General features: G+C 43.7%; 1 protein-coding gene across 2 annotated transcripts in view; it reads left to right on the forward strand.

Annotated features, from left to right (window-relative positions):
- Positions 1–22,359, forward strand: part of LOC146575560 (mitochondrial adenyl nucleotide antiporter SLC25A23-like) — a 47,450-nt gene that overhangs the window by 14,578 nt on the left and 10,513 nt on the right. For both annotated transcript variants that reach the window (XM_085270289.1, XM_085270290.1), the window contains exons 5-6: positions 270–428; positions 22,076–22,228. In XM_085270289.1, the coding sequence (XP_085126415.1) occupies positions 270–428; positions 22,076–22,228 (312 nt within the window). The remainder of the gene's footprint in view (positions 1–269; positions 429–22,075; positions 22,229–22,359) is intronic.

The following is a 22,359-nucleotide window of genomic DNA, read 5'->3' on the forward strand; positions in this document are numbered from 1 at the left end:
TCACTTTTAAATGTTATAAATGATTATAAATGATTAATAAATGTTAACATCCTGACAGTATTTATATTTTCATGCTAATGGGTTATTAGGATGAAAATATTTGGTCGTATTTGGCCAAAACATAATCAAGTTGAACTGTGAACTACACTGTTTTCATTCATACCTCATATAGATGTAGATTATGTAACAGTTAGCATGTGTTGGCAAGATGCAGTGGCGAAGAACGAGCAAACACAAACACAGTTTCTATCTTTCTAATGTTGTTTTAGATGTTTGACATCGGGGAACACCTGACAGTGCCTGATGAGTTTTCAGAGCGGGAGCGGCAATCAGGTTTGGTATGGAGGCAGCTGGTTGCTGGAGCCATGGCAGGGGCAGTGTCCCGGACAGGAACTGCTCCACTGGACCGTCTCAAGGTCTTCCTGCAAGTGGGTATTCACACTGTCCTGCCACTGATACACACATTTAGTTTACTATATAATGACCTGAAAAGAGCCAGAGACATTAGTCGACTTAATGCTCTGTGTAATTTCCAGTGATTGTTGTTATTGCTACACCCAGTCCTTAACGGACACATATTGTGAAACTCCACCTCTGTGAAGAGGTTTTTTTCCAAAGTATGAGTTTTGAACATTTGAAGCCTTCTTATAGCCTCTTCAGCAACAAGATTACCTTCCAGCTTTACAGCAATTACTTCCCCGTCTTTGTATGTGCATTCTGAGTAGATGCTTCCATGTGGTTGTTCACACAAAACTAAAACAAAGATGCCAACAGGTAAGAAGGAAGAAAAACATTAATAAACATTGAGAAAAAACCACTAGATGATCCATTAGAAGTTCAAAAGTTCCATATGAACACCAAGATTGGTCACTTTTGTCATTGGCTGTGTGTGGCAGGCAGGAATGGAGGACCCAAATACAGTCTCTCTGAGGCGAAAAGTGAACTCCAAAACAGCTTTATTGCTGGACACAAGGAAAACTAACTAAACTGAGGAGTACAAAATAACCTAGACAGACAGAACGCAACGTGAATGAGGGAGAACGCAACGGAGGACAGAAGAAACAAAGGGTTTAAATACACGGGGAACACAGCTGGGGCTAACATCACACAACGAGACAGGACACAAAGCTGAACATAACACGTGAGACGAGGAACCTTCAAAGTAAGTGAAGCAAAACAGAACATGGCCCACATGGAAGTAATGGGAACACAAACTGACATACACACACAGACGAGACCAGAAAATAACAGACGTGAAAACACAAGTGAGACAACGAGACACAAGAACACAGGGAAGGCACCATAAAAAAACTGAGAACTACACATCAGGAATACTAAATATAACTAGGGGAGCTAGAAATACAAAACTAAATAATAGAAACACTAAATCAAAGAACGTAGATGAACAAAACCGTTTTCAGAAGCCACTGGGCAACTGTGGGTGCTTCTGACTTGAACCAGTAAATTTTTATCATTTTTCTTGCAGTCATGAGGAGAAAATTTAGGAGAAAGCGCTGCTCATAGGAGAAACCATCAGGAAAGATATCCCAAAAAAAGATAAGAGTATCCATTGGGAGGTTGACTGACAATATGTTTTGCATAATGTTCTTAATATCCATCCAGCTCTGTTGTATGCAAACACAGTCCCAAAAGAGATGCGTCTGGTCCCCCCAAACCCCACAATTTCTCCAACACTTATCACCAGAGATGGGCAGTAAAAAAATTGAAAAAAGTTGGAAAAAGTAACGCGTTACTGTAATCTGATTACTTTTTCAAGTAGCAAGTAAGGTAAGGGATTACTATTGCCAAAAAAGTAATTAGATTACTGTTACTTTCCTGTAAGCACGCTGCGTTACTGCATTACTAAAGCCGTGATTTTTTAGCGAGTGTCTCATGACAATGACGTAAGCGAGTGCAACGTTCGTTGCAACAGCTGTGTGCAGATCAACAATGGATAATGTGTAGAGTGCGGGAGAGCTTATGACCGTGCAGCGTTTAACGCGTGGAAGTACTGACCTTACTTTGAGTTTGATTCCGTAAAAAGTTAAAAAAAACATTAGCGTCCACTGTTCACTGCATGGGAAGAAAACTTATTTTTACAGCGAAAAAAACCCCTAAACTTCAGAGCAAGCACCGAGTATGCTGCCACGGGAATGTGAAATTCACAGAGAAACTCACAGATTCTTCCACTGACCGCTGCGGCACACCTGCACCAGGGCAAACCTCCGCCTGCCGCACTCCTGCTAAACAGGTGAAAATAGAGCAACAGGACCGCTGAGTCTTTGATTTTATTTATTTTCTACTGTATTTCACTTGCATCTATTTGAAAGACTGAGTGTAAACACAAAAAAAATATTTTATTTTATGTGCTGGAATGTGCAGAAAATAGGTTTAAATGTTAAACAAATTTCTTCCAGTCAGAGAATGTTGCATATAATTACATTTTTGCTTGATGCATAAAGTTAAAAGATTAAAACTAATAAAACAAGTTTTAAAAAGAGACTTTTCCATTTGATTACATTTTGTATGATGGATTATGCAGAAAAAGTAGAATTGGGCTGAAAGATCTATCGCTTTATCACCTATTCAGGTTGTAAATCATGTTTTTAAAAAGTTACTAAGTAACTAATTACTTTTGGAAAAAGTAATCAGTAAAGGGATTACTTTTGGGGTAAAGTAATCAGTAATTAGTTACTGATTACTTTTTTCAAGTAACTTGACCAACACTGCTTATCACTGACACTACTTTTGGAAAGAAAGGTTTTCAGTGGAGTTCTAAAATCTTAATTTAACCTTTCTCCGCCCACCTCTCAAAACTCAGATCTGACAATGATGGAAGGAACTCAACATTTCCATTTACGGGAACAGCTTGAGACATGGTTGAGTCTGACCCTTGGTTGTGTAATCTGCCAGATAAATTTAGATGTAATGCTTTCTAATAATTTGAATGCAGACTGTGGGATCAAAATGGGTAGGTTCTGAAATAGGAATAATAGGCGTGGAAGAATATTCATTCTTATACATTCAATCCTCCCCATAAGAGTGAGTGGGAGTAGGTTCCATCTGTCCAAGTCCCTCCTTGAATAACCGATCATAATTGAGTGCAAGTAACTGATTGGTTTTAGGAGTAATAATTATCCCCAAGTATCTGAAACCCTGTTTAGAGTGTCTAAAAGATACAAGATGATCTAGCTGTGTGGGCCAGTTCCCAACAATCATTAATGTTGCGTCTGTGTTTCCACATGCCCCGCTAGTTTAGAGACTTATTCCTCATGAAGAACACAAGACATAACAGAACATCTTCAACCGGTCTTTAACTCGCTAACGAGGGAAGCCTTGGTCAGAACCAGGCGGTGGAGCAATGCTCCTCTCCTTTCTCTAGCCCAAATCCTCTGTGAGCAACACAAGGTGGTGAATAACACACCCTTGGTAAATTCAAAAACCCAGAAAAATTGGCTGGCGTGGGTGGTCAGGATCAAAGGAATGGCTTTGATCCTACTGCTTGAACTAAGACTTTACAAATTTAAGAACCACAATGACAACATTCAACAATTTGACTTAACAATTAACGCCTCAGATTTGTTTGTATTTATTTTATAACCTGACACTGTACCATAATCTTTAAGATTGCTCAGAAGGGCTGGGACAGAGGTGACCAGATTCTCTAAAAATAGCAAAATATCATCTGCGAAAAGTGACAGCTTATATTGTGTATTAGTTTCATTTCTAATTCCTTGTATGAGAGGGTTGGATCTGATCAGTTCAGCTAACGGTTCAATACTGAGAGCAAATAAGGACGGCGCTAACATTTCACCCTGTCTAGTGCAGTGGCCTAGAGAGAAGAAGTCAGTGGCCATTAACCCTTACCCGAGACTTGGGATTTTTATATAATGTTTGGACCCATGAAATAAAAGTGACATTGATGAAGTATTTTTCAATTACATGTTTCAGCTTATATTATTGAATCTCATAGCGCTGCATACACACTTATAAAAGGTGAAGTTTTACTTGATATTTAATATTGCATTGTAATAATGTACACCTTAGTTTGCCCTTGTGTTTTGCAGCTTTGTGCATTTATTCCACTTACTTCTATGCTCCTGATGTTCCCTTAACAAGTTCTTCCTGTTTCATTTTTTAATATCCTATCTAATCTAATGTATGTTGCATTTGGGTTTGTTATCTAGTTTTCCTAATTAGTTGCAGTTCCCTGGTGTTCCCATCTCCCTAATTACCTTGTGTGTGTTTATAGCCCTCGTCTTCTATAGTTTATTATATATTTATCATCCTGTTTATTGTTTCCTGTGTTCACCTTAGTTTCCTAGCTCCCAGTATTTTCCCAGCATTGTTTTATGGATTCTGGTTCTGGTTCAATAAAAGATTTCACACCACATTGCTGCTCACTTCTGCCTGTGTGCTTTGCAGAGTGTCATAGCCTCCTGCACATCCCATTCATCCTGCTATAGATAGGCTTAAGCTGCTGTTGGATCGTTGCTTGTGTTAAGAAACTGAAGACACTTTTAGTCAAAGCCACCAGACTCCACTGGAAAAAATGACAATTTTACCTGCGATGCAAATAACCTGTTGTTGCCTCGATCATTTTTTGGGTGACTGATGTTTTAAGACAGTAATTCTAAAATCGACTGTGTTAAACAGTCACACAGTAACCTTGTGTCCTCCAAGATAAAGTTAGAGTTTGGTTTCATTTTTGTTCCTGTAAGTTGAATCTGGTGGGTTTAAGAGAAATACCTCTCCGTCAATCACAGGGCTCTTCCTGAAAGACAGAGATGCAGACATTCTAATTTGATTTAGAAAAAGAGGACCAAACTAGGGGTTAACATTAATAGTAAAAAAAATGATCTGTGTGGTATTTTGGGCTGAAACTTTAAATATACAGTAACTTATGACTATCATTTATTTGTCTGGAAGTGGTATTTATTGAGACATTCAGGTAAACAGTAGTCAGGATTGTATTGCTCTTGTATGCACATATCTTATGCTTGTACTGTGTGGCAGCTGAGCATCAGCCAAAGCAGTGATGACACAACATCAGACTGTCCTGCACTATTGTTATACTGTTATATGTTGTACATACTTCACACTACAAAGTCTGTCATTATGACAATAGCTCATAATGACAGATGCCTGCAAGCTGCATGCATCATATTTTAATAGAACGATCTGGATATAATTTTGAGGCTATGGGCTAAATAATCCACCCCTAGTTATACATATGTCACATATCTTTTATAACAGCTGAGAGAAGGGCACAAATACTGTATGCTTGAGTATCATAATGACAACAAAGTTGACTTGGATGTGATGAAGTTACTAGTTCCAGTCCAGTTTTTACATGTTAGCTTAGCTAATAGCCATCACCATTTTGTCCGTCTGTATCTGGAAGTCCCACAGGATCTTAGCTCGGTCATTCTCCACCACCCTTGAGGGCGTCTCCCATTTTGACCTCGGGACTTCCAGGCCATACTCGGCACAGATGTTTCTGTATACTATGCCACTGTATACCAGCCACTTGGTTATGGCGTTCAATGTATGCCCTGCCTGCTAGCATCTTGCACCCTGGTGTTATTTGCTGGATTGTCTCAGGGGCATCTTTACACAGCCTGGTGTTATAGACCCCAGCCTCTATGGATCTTGTGTTCAGAGTTTGTTCCTGTGCGGCCATGATTAGTGCCTCTGTGCTGTCTTTCAGTTCAGCTTTCTCCAGCCACTGGTAGGTTTTCTGGATGTCAGCCACCTCTGCTATCTGCCAGTGGTACATAAAGTGCTGGGGCCTGTCCTTCCATGATGGTTCTTCCTCTTTCTCCTCTTTCTTGGGTTTCTGCTGCATGAGGTATTCACTGAGGACCCGGTTGATTGGGGCCATCTTCCTGATGTATTCGTGGATGTTCGTTGTCTCATCCTGGATTATGGTGCTGATGCTCACACTTCCACTTAGCATCCAGCCTCAGGGTGCTGGACTTGGAGTGAAACCCTCCATGCATGGTCAGGAGCTTCCTTGTCTTGATGTCAGTGGCTTCTATCACTTCCTTTGGCCAGCTTATTATCCCAGCAGGTTAAGGATCACAGGCTTTTTTTGTTTTACCTTTTTAACCATCAAATTTTATAATATGCAATAAAACAAGAATCTACAACTTTCTTTTTTTGCTCAAATGTTGCTGTTAGAACTTAAATTCATATAATTCATAAATTCATATAAATCACTAAAATATTTTTATAATTATCAGAGAAAGTTCATTTTGGTGCTTATCAGTTTTCCTATACATATCAGTGAATGTGTAATTGAGATGCATTAAATTAGCAAGAAAAGCACTATGAATTTCAGCCAGTTTATTAATATTAGTTTAAAGTGGTTAATGTGCTGACATATCACCAACCTACTCAGTGCAGCACCAGTGTATCTATGTCTACATTAATAACATTTGAAGTTATTTCTAAGCGATTTGAAGAGTCTGTTGTAGTGAGCAGAGTTTCCTCTGAGTCAGATGAACAATAAAACAAAACAAAACAGCAAAACAAAGCAACACTGGGGTGTAGAACCTTAAAGATAAGACAAAGATGACAAGAAAACCAGAGAGAGAGAAAAGAAGAGAAACAAAGTGAAAATGAGACAAAAATCAACAAAGCAGCATATTCTTAAAGAGAAGTAATGCACTGGCTAGCTCAGCAACACCAAAAGGCCTGTTCTTCTTCAACAAACATGTAGAAGAACACCAAAAGAGAGGTTATACTTTCATACCATCTGGCTCTGCCGAGAACACACTCAAGGAGGTAAGCATATCATTGTCAGAGTCTGCAATCAAGAGCCTCGTTCATGAACGTAAATATAAAAGGTCCAAACAAGGACTCAAGAACAGGTAGAGCAGAGTAGACTGTTCCAGAAAAGCATTGAAAAGAGCCTTCTCAATTGTGAAAAAGAAAACAATATTTGGACATAAGAAAGATTTCCTTGTGCCAGAATGATGGAAAGAGGAAAAGTATCAAAAAGGCTGTGAACAGCTCTTCAATATAATCTATTAAATATGGCAGAGGAAGGTCATTACTGTTTATTGATAGCAAGAAATGCTCTTGATTATTAATGGCTGTTAAGTGAATAGCACACTAACATCCATAGGCTGCACTGATATTCACTAACAGAAATGAAGCAAACCACATGGTGGGTAGTTTGAGTGGGTGGTTGGGCTGTTCACAGCAAAAAAGACACAGAGCCAAGTATGTGGTGAGAGCTGGAAATATTTTAGTCACTTAGGTAACAGTGGGTATTTATCCAGGTTTAAATCTGTCCTCGTTGCCCTCATGTCTTCATGTAAGCATTATTTCACTTTGTGTCCAGTCACAGTGACTACAATCTGCAGATTTGTAGCAGATGCATGAGCTGCTTGATTATGGCAATCACTGTAACCACAATGTGGCAAGGGTGTGGCCCAGGAGGCATCCTTGTCAGATGCCCAAACCACCTCAGCTGGCTCCTTTCGATGTGGAGGAGCAGCGGCTCTACTCTGAGCCCCTCCCGGATGGCTGAGCTTCTCACCCTATCTCTAAGGGAGAGGCCAGCCACCCTTCGAAGGAAGCTCATTTCCGCCGCTTGTATCCGCAATCTCGTTCTTTCGGTCACTACCCACAGCTCGTGGCCATTGTTGAGGGTAGGGACGTAGCTCGACCGGTAAATTGAGAGCTTCGCTTTTACACTCAGCTCCCTCTTCAACTGTCGATCTCTGGCTCCAACCAATTACCCTCAGGGGTGATATAAGCTGGAGAAGAGCAGTGTGGAAGAGGAAGGAGAGGTTTCTGGTGGTTTTCCCTCTGTGCTGGTCAGAGTGGGCTACTGACTTAGGTGTGGAACAGCCTGCTGCGTGTGACCAGCCTTCTGGTGTGTGGCTCTGGTGTGTGAGTAGTGCTTAACTGAGCAGTGATTGCCCATGAGTGATGGCGGCCTTCATTAGTTTGTGTGGCCTGCCTGGATATTGTTTGTTAGCAGCGTTGCTGTCTCTTTCTGTTGAAGCCTTATTGTTGCTTTCTTTGTTGAGTGGTCATTACCACTTTGGGTTGACCTCCCTGATTTCTTATTAAAAAGCAGCGGTGCTGTCTCCTTTTGTTGTTGCCATTTGTAATTATTGAGGTGTTTGCCTACAATAAAGCTCTCTTTTATATTAAATACCTCTGCCTGGCGTTCTTTTCATTCCACCTGGATCTAACTGTTACTGTCCCCCACCCTCATCGCCTAGCATTTAAGAGGGGACGTAACAAAGTGGGGGCTCGTCCGGGATCGGAATGAAAGGAATTGGGTTGATTACAAGTGCGTACAGGTGTTTGTGTGTTGTGTGAAGGTCATTTGGCAACTGCTGCTCTCCCCGGCTAGCACAGGGGAGTGCCTTGCGTTGGCCGCGGGATGTGTGGGCCATCCTGCTACAGTGCAAGCTGGTGGGCAAGGCACAGGAAGTTTGTTCCTCGTTGTCCGCTGAATGCAGCTTGGACTACGACAAACTGAAAAGTGCAATCCTGTTAGCCTATGAACTAGTTCCTGAGGCTTACAGGCAGCGATTTCGGGGGCTGAAAAAGGTGCAGGGTCAATCCTTCCTGGATTTCGCAAGAGAAAAGAGTATCCTCTTTGATCGGTGGTGTATGGCCTGTAAAGCTGCAGACCTAGCTTCGGTACGGGAATTGATTCTCATTGAGGAGTTCAAAAATTGCGTCACCGAGCGGATGGCGGTATATCTGAATGAGCAGAAGGTCTCTACGTTGCAGCAGACCGCGACCCTGGCTGACGAGTTCGCACTCGTCCATAAAACCAGTGTTGTTAAGCATGAGCGACGCGACATACTAGCAAAGGCTAGTGGTGAGCAAGACACAAGGAGAGAGGTGCCTGTGCCTCGTCCCAGGTCAGACCGGAAATGTTTCTATTGTTTTAAATCCGGCCATTTAATAGCGGATTGCGAGGCCTACAGGCAAAGACAGCCAGTTTCAACACCACGTAAACCAAAAGGGATAGGGCTGATTAAAAACGCTTCTTCTGGTAGTAGACCACTTAGCACTGAAACGCCTGACGAATGTTTTAAACCCTTCATTTTCAAAGGAGCGGTGTCACTCTCTGGTAAGCCTGGAGATGGGCGTAATGTGACCATTCTACGTGACACAGGTGGTTCACAGTCCCTCATACTGGCTAGCGCCCTTGCCTTTGATGAAAAGACCGCCAGCGGCACTGATGTTATTGTTAGAGGCGTTGGAATGACTTATGTGCCAGCCCCCCTCCATTGAATTTGGGTGCAGAGTGACCTGATAAGCGGTGTTTTTCCTGTAGCTGTGTGTCCTTGTTTCCCGATTGATGGTGTAGACTTCATAATGGGCAATGACATTGCAGGCGGGAAGGTTTATCCTACCCCAGAGGTCATAACGACCCCTGACCCAAGCCCCTTGCCAGATGCTTTAAACCGGCAGCACCCGGATGTATTTCCTGTAGGTGTTCTTACCCGGTCACAGGCCCATCGGCGGGGAGAAGTGGTTGACTTGTCAGGGTCAGTGGTCGGCTCTATGCTGGAGATGGATGTGATGCCCTTGGAGGAGGAGGTGGGTCCTGATGCCAAGGAACTGGCTCAAGAAGTGGCTGAGCCTGCTCCTGAACTCGCAGCCCCCCCTGTCCTCACACGGGAGGCCCTTATTATCGCTCAGAAAGAAGACCCGTCGTTAACCAAATGTTTTGCTGCCGTAGATGAGAGTGATCATCCGACAGGAGACAGGAAGCAGACGTTTGTTGTTTTTGATGGATTGCTAATGCGCAGGTGGACTTCAAAGCCAGGGGAGGACTGGAGTGTAGTCCAACAGATAGTGGTCCCGGCTAGTTTACGTCAGCACGTGCTACAGTTAGCCCATGACCATTCATGGTCAGGACATTTGGGGATAACTAAAACATATGACCGTATTCTGCAGCACTTCTTCTGGCCGGCAATGAAGACAGATGTTGCGAAGTACTGTAATACTTGTCATACGTGTCAACTGGTGGGCAAACCAAATCAAACTGTGCCCCCCGCCCCACTATGTCCAATACCAGCTGTTGGTGAGCCATTCGAGCATGTTTTGGTCGATTGTGTTGGTCCGTTGCCAAGAACACGAGCAGGCAATCAGTTTTTGTTGACCATAATGTGTTTGTCCACGCGGTTCCCCGAAGCAATTCCTCTGCGGAGGGTCACCACTGCAAACATTACTAAGGCGCTAATCAAATTTTTCACCACCTTTGGTCTTCCAAAAACAGTGCAAACAGACCAGGGAACTAACTTCTTATCTCGAGCATTCAAACAGACTTTAGCTTCCCTGGGCGTCTCTCATTCTGTGTCTAGTGCTTATCACCCAGAGTCGCAGGGTGCACTTGAGCGCTGGCACCAAACACTTAAGGCTATGCTAAAAAAGTACTGCCATGACACGGGCAGAAGCTGGGATGAGGGTGTCCCCTTTGTACTGTTCGCAATACGCAATGTTAAGCAGGAGTCCTTAGGGTTCAGCCCAGCTACACTTGTGTTTGGCCGCGAGGTGCGGGGTCCGCTAAAGGTGTTGAAAGAGAGGTTCCTTAGTGGGGGTGCTCCAAAAACTAACGTGGCAGATTTTGTAAAGACATGTAAGGATCGTTGGCAACGTGCTACCTCATTAGCTAAAGAGGCCCTGTGTACTGCCCAGGCGTGCATGAAGACGTGGCATGACAGAAAGGCTGTGAAAAGGCATTTTCAGGCTGGGGACAAGGTTTTAGTGTTGCTACCAGTGCCTGGTTCTGCTCTTACGGCCCGTTTCGCGGGACCGTACGTCATAGTGAGGAAAGTGTCTGAGACAGATTATGTTCTCAGTACCCCAGAGCGCAGGAGGAAAACACGCCTGTGCCACATCAACATGTTAAAACCCTACCATGATAGGGAAACCCATGAGACTGTTGCCAGTGCGGCAACCTCCAGCTCTGTCTCCGCCACCGTGCTGAGTGTAGAGGCCAGTGCTGACGACGATCTGCATATTGTTACGACCCGTCTAGGGCCAGGCCATAACATGAGCGAGGCACTCGCTTCCCCCCCAAGACCCAAGCAGTCACACGAAACCAATCCGTTAGATATGAGGTGATTTATTTACAATGTGAATAAAGAGAACCAAAACGGGAGTGTCAACACTTCAGGGTGAGCCAAGGCCAAAACAATAAACAAAACAAACCTACACAAATCCCGCACCCCTGACCTTACCAAAACAAAGTCAAAAATAAAGACAGAGTCTGACCTCCTTAGCTAACTCAAAACAGGAGAAAACGGGTGATCAATAGAAATGGCAGCTCACCCCTACCCACTCCACTTCCACAACTTTCAAGCGTATACTGCAGCCAGCGGCTACCACAGGACTACTGCTGGGTGATGAGGAGAAACGCGAGGGCCTCTCCCGCTGTAGCACTCCAGCCTCCTTTTAATGGGCGGGTCCTCCAGCTGGATCCAATCACGCCGGGGCAGTATATCCACGCACCAATCGGAACAGGGCCCTGGCACAGCTAAATTAACATAGAAAAAACACAACACCTGCACAAACAAACACATGGACATACAAGTTCGTAACAATATACTTTCTGAGGGACAACAGTGTGGACGGTTGGCGAATTCAGCTTACTTAGCCGAAGTAACGGCCCACCTGTCTCATCTGTCCCCTTCACAATGCGAAGATGTGCTTAATCCACTGCACTCCTACCCCTCTCTCTTTGGTGATGTGCCCTCGCGTACTAATGTTTGTGAACATGATATCGATGTTGGGGACGCAACCCCAATCAAACAGCACGCGTACCGCTGCCCTATGGGAAAGCGCGAGGTGATGAGGAAGGAGGTCAGTTATCTAGCGGAGAATGGTTTGGCGAAACCGAGTCACAGCCCTTGGATCTCTCCATGTTTACTTACGCCCAAGTCTGATGGCACCCCACGTTTCTGCACCGACTACCGTAGGGTAAATGCAGTGACTGTCGCCGATTCTTTTCCACTTCCTCGTATGGAGGACTGCATTGACAACATAGGTCCTGCCACATTTATTTCCAAACTGGACCTTCTTAAAGGATATTGGCAGGTGCCTTTGACCCCCAGAGCCTCTGACATTTCTGCATTTGTCACACCCGACCATTTCATGCAGTACACCGTGATGGCGTTTGGCATGAAAAACGCTCCGGCCACATTTCAGCGGTTGATGCAGCTGGTTGTAGGAGACGTGCCTCAATGTAATGTGTACTTGGATGATGTGGTGATATACACAGCCATGTGGGAAGAGCATGTGGCCATCCTACGATCAGTATTTCAGCGACTGGCTGACGCCTCGTTGACTCTAAATCTCGCTAAGTGCGAGTTCGCCAAAGCGACAGTCATGTACCTGGGGAAACAGGTGGGTTTCGGGCGGGTACGCCCAGTGGAGGCAAAAGTCGAGGCTATCCTCAGCTACCCGGCCCCAGCCACTAGGCGGGAGTTAAAACGGTTCCTGGGCATGACTGGATACTACCGCTGTTTTTGCAAGAACTTTGCGGTAGTTGTGGCCCCTTTGACAAGGCTATGTAGCCCCAAAGTCCCTTTTGAGTGGTCAGGGGAATGCCAGCACGCATTCGAGTCTGCAAAATCCCTCCTTTGCAGCGCCCCAGTTCTGGCTGCCCCTAACTTCTCTCAGCCTTTCAAGCTGGAAGTCGACGCCAGTACCACCGGAGCTGGTGCGGTGCTGTTACAAGACGACGCAGAGGGTGTGTGTCACCCAGTCTGCTACTACTCTGTAAAGTACAAGCGCCATCAGCTAAACTATTCCACCATAGAGAAAGATGCTCTAGCGATGCTGATGGCCTTGCAGCACTTCACTGTGTATGTGGGCTCTAGCTCCTTTCCGGCAACGGTGTATACAGATCACAACCCCCTCACTTTCCTCCAGCGCATGTACAACCACAACCAACGACTAATGCGCTGGGCTTTGCTGGTGCAGGATTATGATCTGGTTATCCAGCACAAGAAGGGGACTGAAAATCTGGTGGCTGATGCACTCTCACGCAGTGCATAGTGATGAGTTTCTTCTGTGTTTTGTATAGTGTGGATTTAGGGTGGGGGGAATGTTACATCCTGGGAGGCTGTGGGAGTGTGTGGGCGTGGTGTTGTCTTCTCTCTCTCCTCCTCCTTCGTTCTGGCCCCTCCCCTTGTCTCTCTCTGCCCCTGCCCTCTCCTTTAGGTCACACCTGCTGCTCATCTGCTCTCGTTACAACCAATTACCCTCAGGGGTGATATAAGCTGGAGAAGAGCAGTGTGGAAGAGGAAGGAGAGGTTTCTGGTGGTTTTCCCTCTGTGCTGGTCAGAGTGGGCTACTGACTTAGGTGTGGAACAGCCTGCTGCGTGTGACCAGCCTTCTGGTGTGTGGCTCTGGTGTGTGAGTAGTGCTTAACTGAGCAGTGATTGCCCATGAGTGATGGCGGCCTTCATTAGTTTGTGTGGCCTGCCTGGATATTGTTTGTTAGCAGCGTTGCTGTCTCTTTCTGTTGAAGCCTTATTGTTGCTTTCTTTGTTGAGTGGTCATTACCACTTTGGGTTGACCTCCCTGATTTCTTATTAAAAAGCAGCGGTGCTGTCTCCTTTTGTTGTTGCCATTTGTAATTATTGAGGTGTTTGCCTACAATAAAGATCTCTTTTATATTAAATACCTCTGCCTGGCGTTCTTTTCATTCCACCTGGATCTAACTGTTACTGTCCCCCACCCTCATCGCCTAGCATTTAAGAGGGGACGTAACAAACGTGGTTAGCCTACTCAACGTAAATTACACACGAACAACATTAAGCAACTCACGCAGAGAAGAACGGCTGCTGCTGCATCATCATCCTCATCATTTCTGCTACACTGGCAGGGCTAGGGGCCAGGACTCTCCTCTTCGTGTTTTTGGGGGATGTTGCATAACAGGCAACCCACCCGCAGTAGATGTGCACAGTGTGAGGTCTCGCAGCAAGCTATCAAATACGGCGCATTTCTGGGCTTTAAAAAAAATACGCTATGCGTCTCCAGGTGTTTCATCGGATTTGAGGTGTTACCTCCTTTGACAGTATCACAGTATCAGCTTAAAGCACTTGTTGCAGGCTGCTGAGTTTGCATATTTTGCTGTGAAGTACAGCCAGACTTTTGACCGCTTCGCCTTAGGCTTTTTAAATCTGTAGCTCTGCTCTAAAAGAACGTACGTACCTGGACCCGCCTACTATCCTCGGAAACGTAAAATGATTGGCTAGAAGTGTATCACAGCTCAGGAAAAAAAAGCACCGAAATAAAGCACCAAAATGTGCGCTGCTTTTCGGTCTGGTTACTACCGTTTATGTCAGAACCGGTGCCATCATGGCACCGGACACCGGTACCCATCCCTAGTTCCAAGTATGTTTTACTCCTGGGTGCGTTGCTCAGGCAAGCAAACAAACTGTCTCGCTCTCTGTGGCTATATGGCCACAGCCCAGAAGAATGTGTAGACAGTGGTATGTGTGCACAAACATAACAATTGGTCTCATTATTTATGTGAGCAGTTGTGTTCATAAACTGCCACCAGTAATTGGTTGAAATCCCATGCAGGTACTGGGTGTGGTTTACTATGTCCCAGTGCGCTCCTGTCAACCCACTCAGGGTCAACAGGCTCAAGAAGGTGCACAGCACATTCCTAGACATTCTAAATTGGGTTCTGGATCTGTTGGTTTCTTCACCAGGATTGAGACGAGAGGCCCTAGAGACTTTCTCCCCCCTTTGTACTCCGGTCTTTTCACCATTACCCAGACTCGACCAGGAAGCACCTTCTTGCAGTGCTCTTGATGTATCCAGGTGTATCTCTCAGCAATCTTCACTGCTGTGGGCGTCGTCAGCAGCACCTGATAGGGACCTTCCCACCGTGGACTGGACCAGCACTTCCTTTTTATGGCCTTTATCAGCACCCAGACTCTCCAGACTTCAGACTCTACTCCTGTGGAGAAACAGAATCATCTGGCAGATCATTTGTTCTCATGACTTCTTTACTTTTTAACATTTTAAGCATCAAATCTGCTAATGTGTTCTCCTCTTGTGACTGTTTGAGGCTGTGGACAGGTGTCTTTTATACAGATGATGAGTTCAAACAGGTGCCATTCATACAGGTAACGAGTGGGGGACAGAAAAGCTTCTTACAGAAGACGTTACAGGTCTGTGAGAGCCAGAGATTTTCCTTGTTTGAGGTGACCAAATACTTATTTTCCACCCTAATTTACGAATAAATTCTTTACAAATCCTACCATGTGAATTCATGGATTTTTTTTCACATTCTGTCTCTCACAGTTGAAGTGTACCTCTGGTGCAAATTACTGACCTCTGTCATCATTTTAAGTGGAGGAACTTGCACAATCGGTGGCTGACTAAATACTTTTTTGCCCCACTGTACATCTTAACTAATTCTATACAGCCTAACCATGTCCTGCCTTTCTCTTCCATTGTTTTCCTAAGTCTTAGCTTTACTGTCCCATTAGTTCTATCTACCAACCCTGCACTTTGTGGGTGATATGAACAATGGTGTTTTAGTGTTATCCCTAGATGCTGTGCCATTAACCCAATCAGTTCATTTACAAAGTGTGGGCCATTATCACTATAAATGGTCTCTGGAATCCCGTGTTCCGGGATGATATTCGTACATATTGCTTTGGCAACCGAAATAGCATCTGCTTTCCTAGTTGGGACAATTTCTACCCACTTTGAAAAAGGGCACACTATCACTAGACAGTACTTATAGTTATTACAGTTGGACAGCTCTATAAAGTCCATGTGAATAACTTGAAATGGGTGAATGGGTCTGGGGAATTTCCCTCTCTTAGGTCTCAAATTACCCTGAGAATTGTGCTTGCAACATTTAAAGCATTAAGTCCTAGAGTATGAAAATGTTGCTCTACTGCTGCCATCATCCCCCCTGTTGAGACATGGCACGGCCCATGGCTCAAAATCACAGCAGTCTTATAAATTCTCAGGCAGTATTATCACATAGATAATAAACATCATCTTGCAAGCTTGCACTTTTTGTGAACCACAACTGTTTTTCCTGCCGTATGTGGGCCTGCATGTCTGCCAATACATCTCGTGTAATAAGAATGTCTGCTGGTGCTGCACTGCTAAAATGTGAACACCATGTGCTCCTAAAGCTGTCTCTTTTGCAATCTTATCTGCTAAGGCATTCCCTAATGTGACTGGATCTTTCCCTGGGGTATGTGCTGCACATTTACAAACAGCAATTCTACTGGGCATTAATACTGCGTCCAGCAGATTTTGCAGGAGTTTGGCGTGTTCTACAGGTTTCCCTGTCGAGGTTGTCATACCTCGTCTTGCCCACTGTGCTGCAAAGAAATGTAATGTAGCAAATGCATATTGGCTATCAGTGTATATTGTCACATTTTGTTTCTCTGCAGCTTTACACGCTTTCGTTAAAGTTGCTATCTCTGCTGCTTGAGCAGATATGAAACATGCTAACTGTCCTGCACAGATAGCTTTCTCACTATCTACTACAGCAAAACCTGTTTTAGCCTGTCCCTCTGCTGTTTTAAAGCTCAAACCATCAACAAACCAAACCTTTCCCTCACCAAGTGGCACATCTTTTATATCATCCCTTGGCTTACACTCCGTCTCCACGTGCTCTCTATACTCATGAGGAGTGCCCTCTTCCTTCGTTGGCAAAAGGGTTGACGGATTCAGAGTTGTGCACCGCTTTATGGTTATGTGTGGTTGTGAGAGTAACAGTGACATTAAAAACAAGTATCTTGCGGGTGACAGAAACGTCATTTTAGTCTGCAGTAGTAAAACGTCTACCTCGTGTGGAACTAGCAGTGTCAAAGGGTGAAATAAAACTATTTCCCGGAACATTGTACAGCCTGAGCCGCTGCACATACTGATCTCACACACGGAGGCAAAGCACAAGCAACTAGATCTAATCTTTTAGAATAGTAAGTTACTGCTGTTAGTTATTCCACTGTCACCTGGCATTCGTGCTCTTCACAGAACCACAAGTCCATCGCTGAACTTCTTCCTGCCCGTCGGATGGAGCTTGGCACGCTCCCTTCAACCTTAAGGTTCTCATGTTCCAATGCCGCGGACGATTTAAGGCAGAGCACGTCGTACACCTTAGTTCTCTTCCTCAACGTCGAAACTCTTTCACTTCATTTAAGATTTTGCTGTTCAAAATCTCCTCATGACAATCTTCTGGAAGCCCAGTAGCACAGGTCTCTGTGGGATGTCTGCTGTGCTGAAGATGATCTCTGATCCTCCTGAAGCCTGGCGTCTTGTGGACGATCCCCTCAGTCACTCCTTCTCGTCATGGCACCTCATGACACCTGCAAATCAAAAATTGACTCTCCTCTCGCCACACGGCTCTCGCCATGTATCAACTGCCACACAATGAGACATGTACAAGAATGTTGCACATTCTCCCTAAAAAAATATTCTCCAGGCTCCAGGGTCCCTCTTGGAGTAGCTCCACTCCAAACCTGTAACCCTGTGTCAAAACATTAGTCAGTGGTTAAATGTTAAGCTTATTTAAGTCCCAGGTCCACCCGGAGCCTGTATCCTAGAACAACTTCACATTTGCAACCAACTGTAGCTCATAAGTGTAATAAAGTATTCAGCATCATAGAGACAAGTACCGTTGCAGGGTTATTCTAAACTCATTAAACCCCTACCTTTTCCGTAATTTGCTCCAAATCATTGAACATCTCAACTTCATTCCACATTGTAATCAGTGGCTTTCCTTAAATTTGTCACTCACCATGAGCTCAATAGTGATCAGCCCCATGTAACTATTCTGTAACCACTGCACATCTGTTCAATTGTCACTTGTCTGTCTGTGTTGAATCCTTTACAAGCACTCTTAAAGGAAAGAGCATTAGCCAAACACACGGATCATCCTGGTGGTCAGGTGTCGGTCACCCAGTAAATCATACCAAACCTAATTGGCAGGCTCAACTTTGTAACAAAAGACAAATCATCAGCCAGTTTAATCTCAAACATTCATCCAATCAGCCACACCACACACAACATACAGCGTAACCCTGTTGTCTCATCACATAATAAGTTTCTTCTCATGTAACCAAATGTGCGCCATGTTAAAACTTCTTCACACATCAGAAACTCAACAATCAGCTCACTCAGCTCACTCATTCATGACCCCTCATCAGCATTCTGTTTTCCACCCCTATGATGCAATCATCTGTCCTCCTATAATATTAGACACTAGACTATGTATCACTTTCATCTTACTAGTGACCAGGGCCGTGCAGAGAGGTTTAAAGGGGCGGGTGCTCAAAGCTAAAATGGGGCACATTGAACCAGGCTGAATAACAACAACACACATTCATCAAGAATCTAATATGGGCAACAAGGCAAAGCAAACGTAGCCGATGCTTTACCTGATGGGTACAATGTTGCTGTTGAGGGGTTGCTGCTCCTGCTGCTGATAGTGCTGGAGGGCAGGGCTGTGTTGATCTGAGACTGTAGACATTAAAAAGTCCATAGGAGAGATGGTAGCTGATTAAACAAGTGTCATGAGATAATAACAAAATGCAAAGATTGGTGACAGCGCTTGGAACCATAAGGCAACAAAAAACTGAGAAATAATTTAGGCTCTGCCTGTGAATCACTCTTTGCTTCTCTTCTTCCTTCCATCCCATCATTTCATATATCACTCTCCACTTGCTGTCTATCTGAGAACAAGGCACAACTTGCTATTGCAATAAACTATAATCTAATTATCCACACCTAACAACTCTTGCACTTAATCTAAATGATGACAGAAAAATGTTATAGCACTGCCTTTAGTAGCCTCCCACAGCTCCTACTGTTTCCTCCTCATGTCCTTACCAGCCATGTCTGGACAATGTTATATCATGAGTAATATTTTTTTTTTAAATCCATCTAAATAAAACACACACATGCACGCACACACAGTGACATTTTAGACCTTCTTCAGAATACTGTATATACTATGGGCATCATGGTGCTGATCCAGAATCCTTACATTATTATTTATTACTAGAGCTACAATAATAAAGCAAAGAGGAGGGGGAAGTAATAAATATGAAATAATGTCATTATGAAGATTCCATTTGTTTCACTATCCACTCTGTGCAGGGCAAAGCTTATTACATTTTTAAACTGCAGAGATACAATAATTTTACTGCTGTAAAATCCAAATTTTGTCTTATTTAAAATATAAATCTAATATAATCTGCTTCTTAATGTATGTTCTTTAAAATACAGCGTGTGTTTTTAATATATTATAATTATAATAATGCATAATTATGTGGAAGTGCATATTAGATCGTTTTTTAGTGAAATATAATCCCTCCAGAAAGGCCGGAAAAGCCCGGAAACTTACTTTAAAACTAAATATGTTCTAAATACTTTAAAACTAAATATGTTCTAAATACTTTAAAACTAAATATGTTCTAAATACTTTAAAACTAAATATGTTCTAAATACTTTAAAACTAAATATGTTCTAAATACTTTAAAACTAAATATGTTTCTAAATACTTTAAAACTAAATAGGTTCCCTAAAACGGTGACAGAGCTACAAACCCATGACAGCCTTACACCGGTAGCCAGCAGCTATGACCAGCACTACTTGTGCAGTTAATAAAAGGACAGGTAATGTTTGTCGCGCTGTTGCACACACAGCACACTGGTTTGTTTCAGTTCGTCAGTTGCAACAAGACAGCCTACCAACGTGTACATAATAAGCTAATACTCCTGGGTGCTACACAATACAGTGTGCGCTGTACACCTACTTACTAGTTTTGTCGCATCAGTCTGTGTCTCTGAGTTAACTTGTGTTTCTCCTACAGCTCCGGACCGCAACAAATGCGCGTGCTCTTTGTGAACTCGTTCCCGGCTCGTAACCAGCGCGTTCTGCCGACAAGGGCGATCATTGGTTAATAGTGATCATGTGACTGATGCAAGCAAGATTGTATTTAGCAAAACTGTGATTAATAGTTAAATATTATTGTTGAGGGGCACTGACAGGACTCCGCACTCACACACACATTAAAAAATAATAAAAATTTTTTTTTAAAAAGTTGCCTCAACAAAAGGGCACTTTTGGCACCCATCAGGAAAGGGGCGGGTGCTCAAGCCCCTCTAGCCCCCCCCCTCTGCACGTGCCTGCTAGTGACTTGGACAAGATGACAAACAGAATCTCATGCTTAGATGCTGTCTGGTCTTCATGAGTGTCATTGTATGTGTATATGCATGTAGGGTTAGTATGGTTAAGACATTTTCTGTTTGTGTGGGTTTTTATGTACCTCTCTCATCAAGTTTTCATTATTCTCATCACCGCATAAACAACACACATCTCTCTGTTTTTGAACTCTCCTTTCTTAAAAACAGAAAGTGGGATTGCAGTTGTTTCAGGCTGAGAAACACCAAACACTCCCCAGTTCGAGACCACTTCACTCACATACTTTCACACCTCTCTGTGGCTCACACACACCATGATGTCAAACACAATCACGTGCCTTTCGCCAAAACAAAAAACGTGATACTGATGTTACAAAGGTCTCACACACATGAATCAGGATGCAGAAAAGCTGTTGCCCATCTGAGGTGTGAGGAAGAAACTGAACTCACGGATAGCTGCATGCTCGAGTTATCATAGCTCTGTTTCCCTCCCTCTAATGCGTTCTCAACCGGCTTCTGCTCTGAAAATGTGTACCTTGCTCATCAGCTTAAAAGTGACTGCATACAAAACAACAATCAGACTCACTCAAACAGACCACGTCTGGCCCGCACACACAAAATAGACACCAACAAGAGCTCTGACAAGTGCTGGTTTCTCCAGCGTTGAGTGCTGGAGAAACCAGCACTCAACGCCCTCAGCGGCGGAGAAAAACCTTCCTTTCGATGGGAAACCTGCTTAACCCTCCTTAAAAATTAAAAAAAAAAAAAAGACACTAGTGCCATCCAACCCGAGGAGAGTTCAGACACAAACTCTCCAGCCTGGCGATAAAGTTAAGCACCAGGGCTTTCATCAGGCATCCCAGATGCTGGCTGCTAGCAGACTTCGGCAGCGTCATCTCCCTCCTCCTCGGTGGACGCAATGTGTTGGGATCTGGCTCAAAGGACCAAATAAATGTTGAGTCTGCGCTTCCACAGATCCCGCTAGTTTAGAGACTTATTCCTCATGAAGAACAAAAACAAGCCAGAACATCTTCAACCGGTCTTTTACTCTCTAGCAAGGGAAGGCTGATCGGAACCAGGCTGTGGAGCTTAACGCTCCTCACCTGTCACCAGCCCAACTCCTTCAAAGAGCAGCCCTCCTCGTAGTGTGTGTGTGTGCATGCATGTGAGAATGTGTGTGTGTGTATGCGTGTTCTCCTGCTCCCCAAAAGGATCATAAAAGCAGGAAGCTTACAACACAAGAAACAGATCTTTCAGATAGGATGTATCTACAATAAAACCTCCCCCAGCACCAGTGGCTGGAGAGGTGGTCAGAGACAAAGGAATGTCTTTGATCACACAGTTTGAAACAATGTAGAGATGGTAAGCATAAAAATGACAACATTTAACAATTCACTTTAACATACACCATCACCACTTTTCACCGCTAATGACATAATTGTCATCCACAGTGTAGAGTGTTTTCAGCAAACAGCAGAGAGGTACTGCTTAAAAATGTCTGGTGAACATAGTTCATATCATAAGTAAAATTTACTCAGGGCCAGATGAAGACCAGAAACAGAGCTAAAAGACATTTATCACATGGGATTAAATACAGCTTCAGATGAATGCTCCTTTTTTTACTTCAGATACTTTGTAGCCAAAGTCTGTATAAAGACCAAAAACAAGTGCTGACTGTGATCCAAACAAAAAAGAATCTTTGGTGTGCAACATTTACATCTATATGGCCTTAATAAGGAAGATATTTACCTTTGTATTCTGCTTATATACCCAACTAGGGTTGGATAAGCACGCTAACATATTTGGTTGGTGGCCAACAGCGTATTTTTAAAACATAGTACAGATTGTAAAAAAAGAAAAATCAGCTTTACTGTCATAATTTGAATTTTTAGGTACATGGCTCCACAGCTCGAGAGATTAATCTGTGGTTTGGCCTGAGGGGGATGATCCAGGAGGGAGGTGTGCTTTCACTCTGGAGGGGAAATGGTATCAACGTCCTGAAAATTGCCCCTGAATCCGCCATTAAGTTTATGGCCTACGAACAGGTCAGTGGACAAACAGTGAGAAAGTGGAACTATGTCTTCTGTTCTCTTAAGTGTTTACTTAACTCGTGGTAGAAAAAGTAGTAACTGTATATTAGTTTACAGTGGGGAAAAAACAATAGTCCACTCTGTGT

This window comes from Mchenga conophoros, linkage group LG4 (assembly GCF_057382185.1).
Source record: "Mchenga conophoros isolate Kocher_MC1m ecotype Shallow Benthic linkage group LG4, M_conophoros_male_GT1.1, whole genome shotgun sequence".
In the NCBI taxonomy this organism is placed as follows: domain Eukaryota; kingdom Metazoa; phylum Chordata; class Actinopteri; order Cichliformes; family Cichlidae; genus Mchenga; species Mchenga conophoros.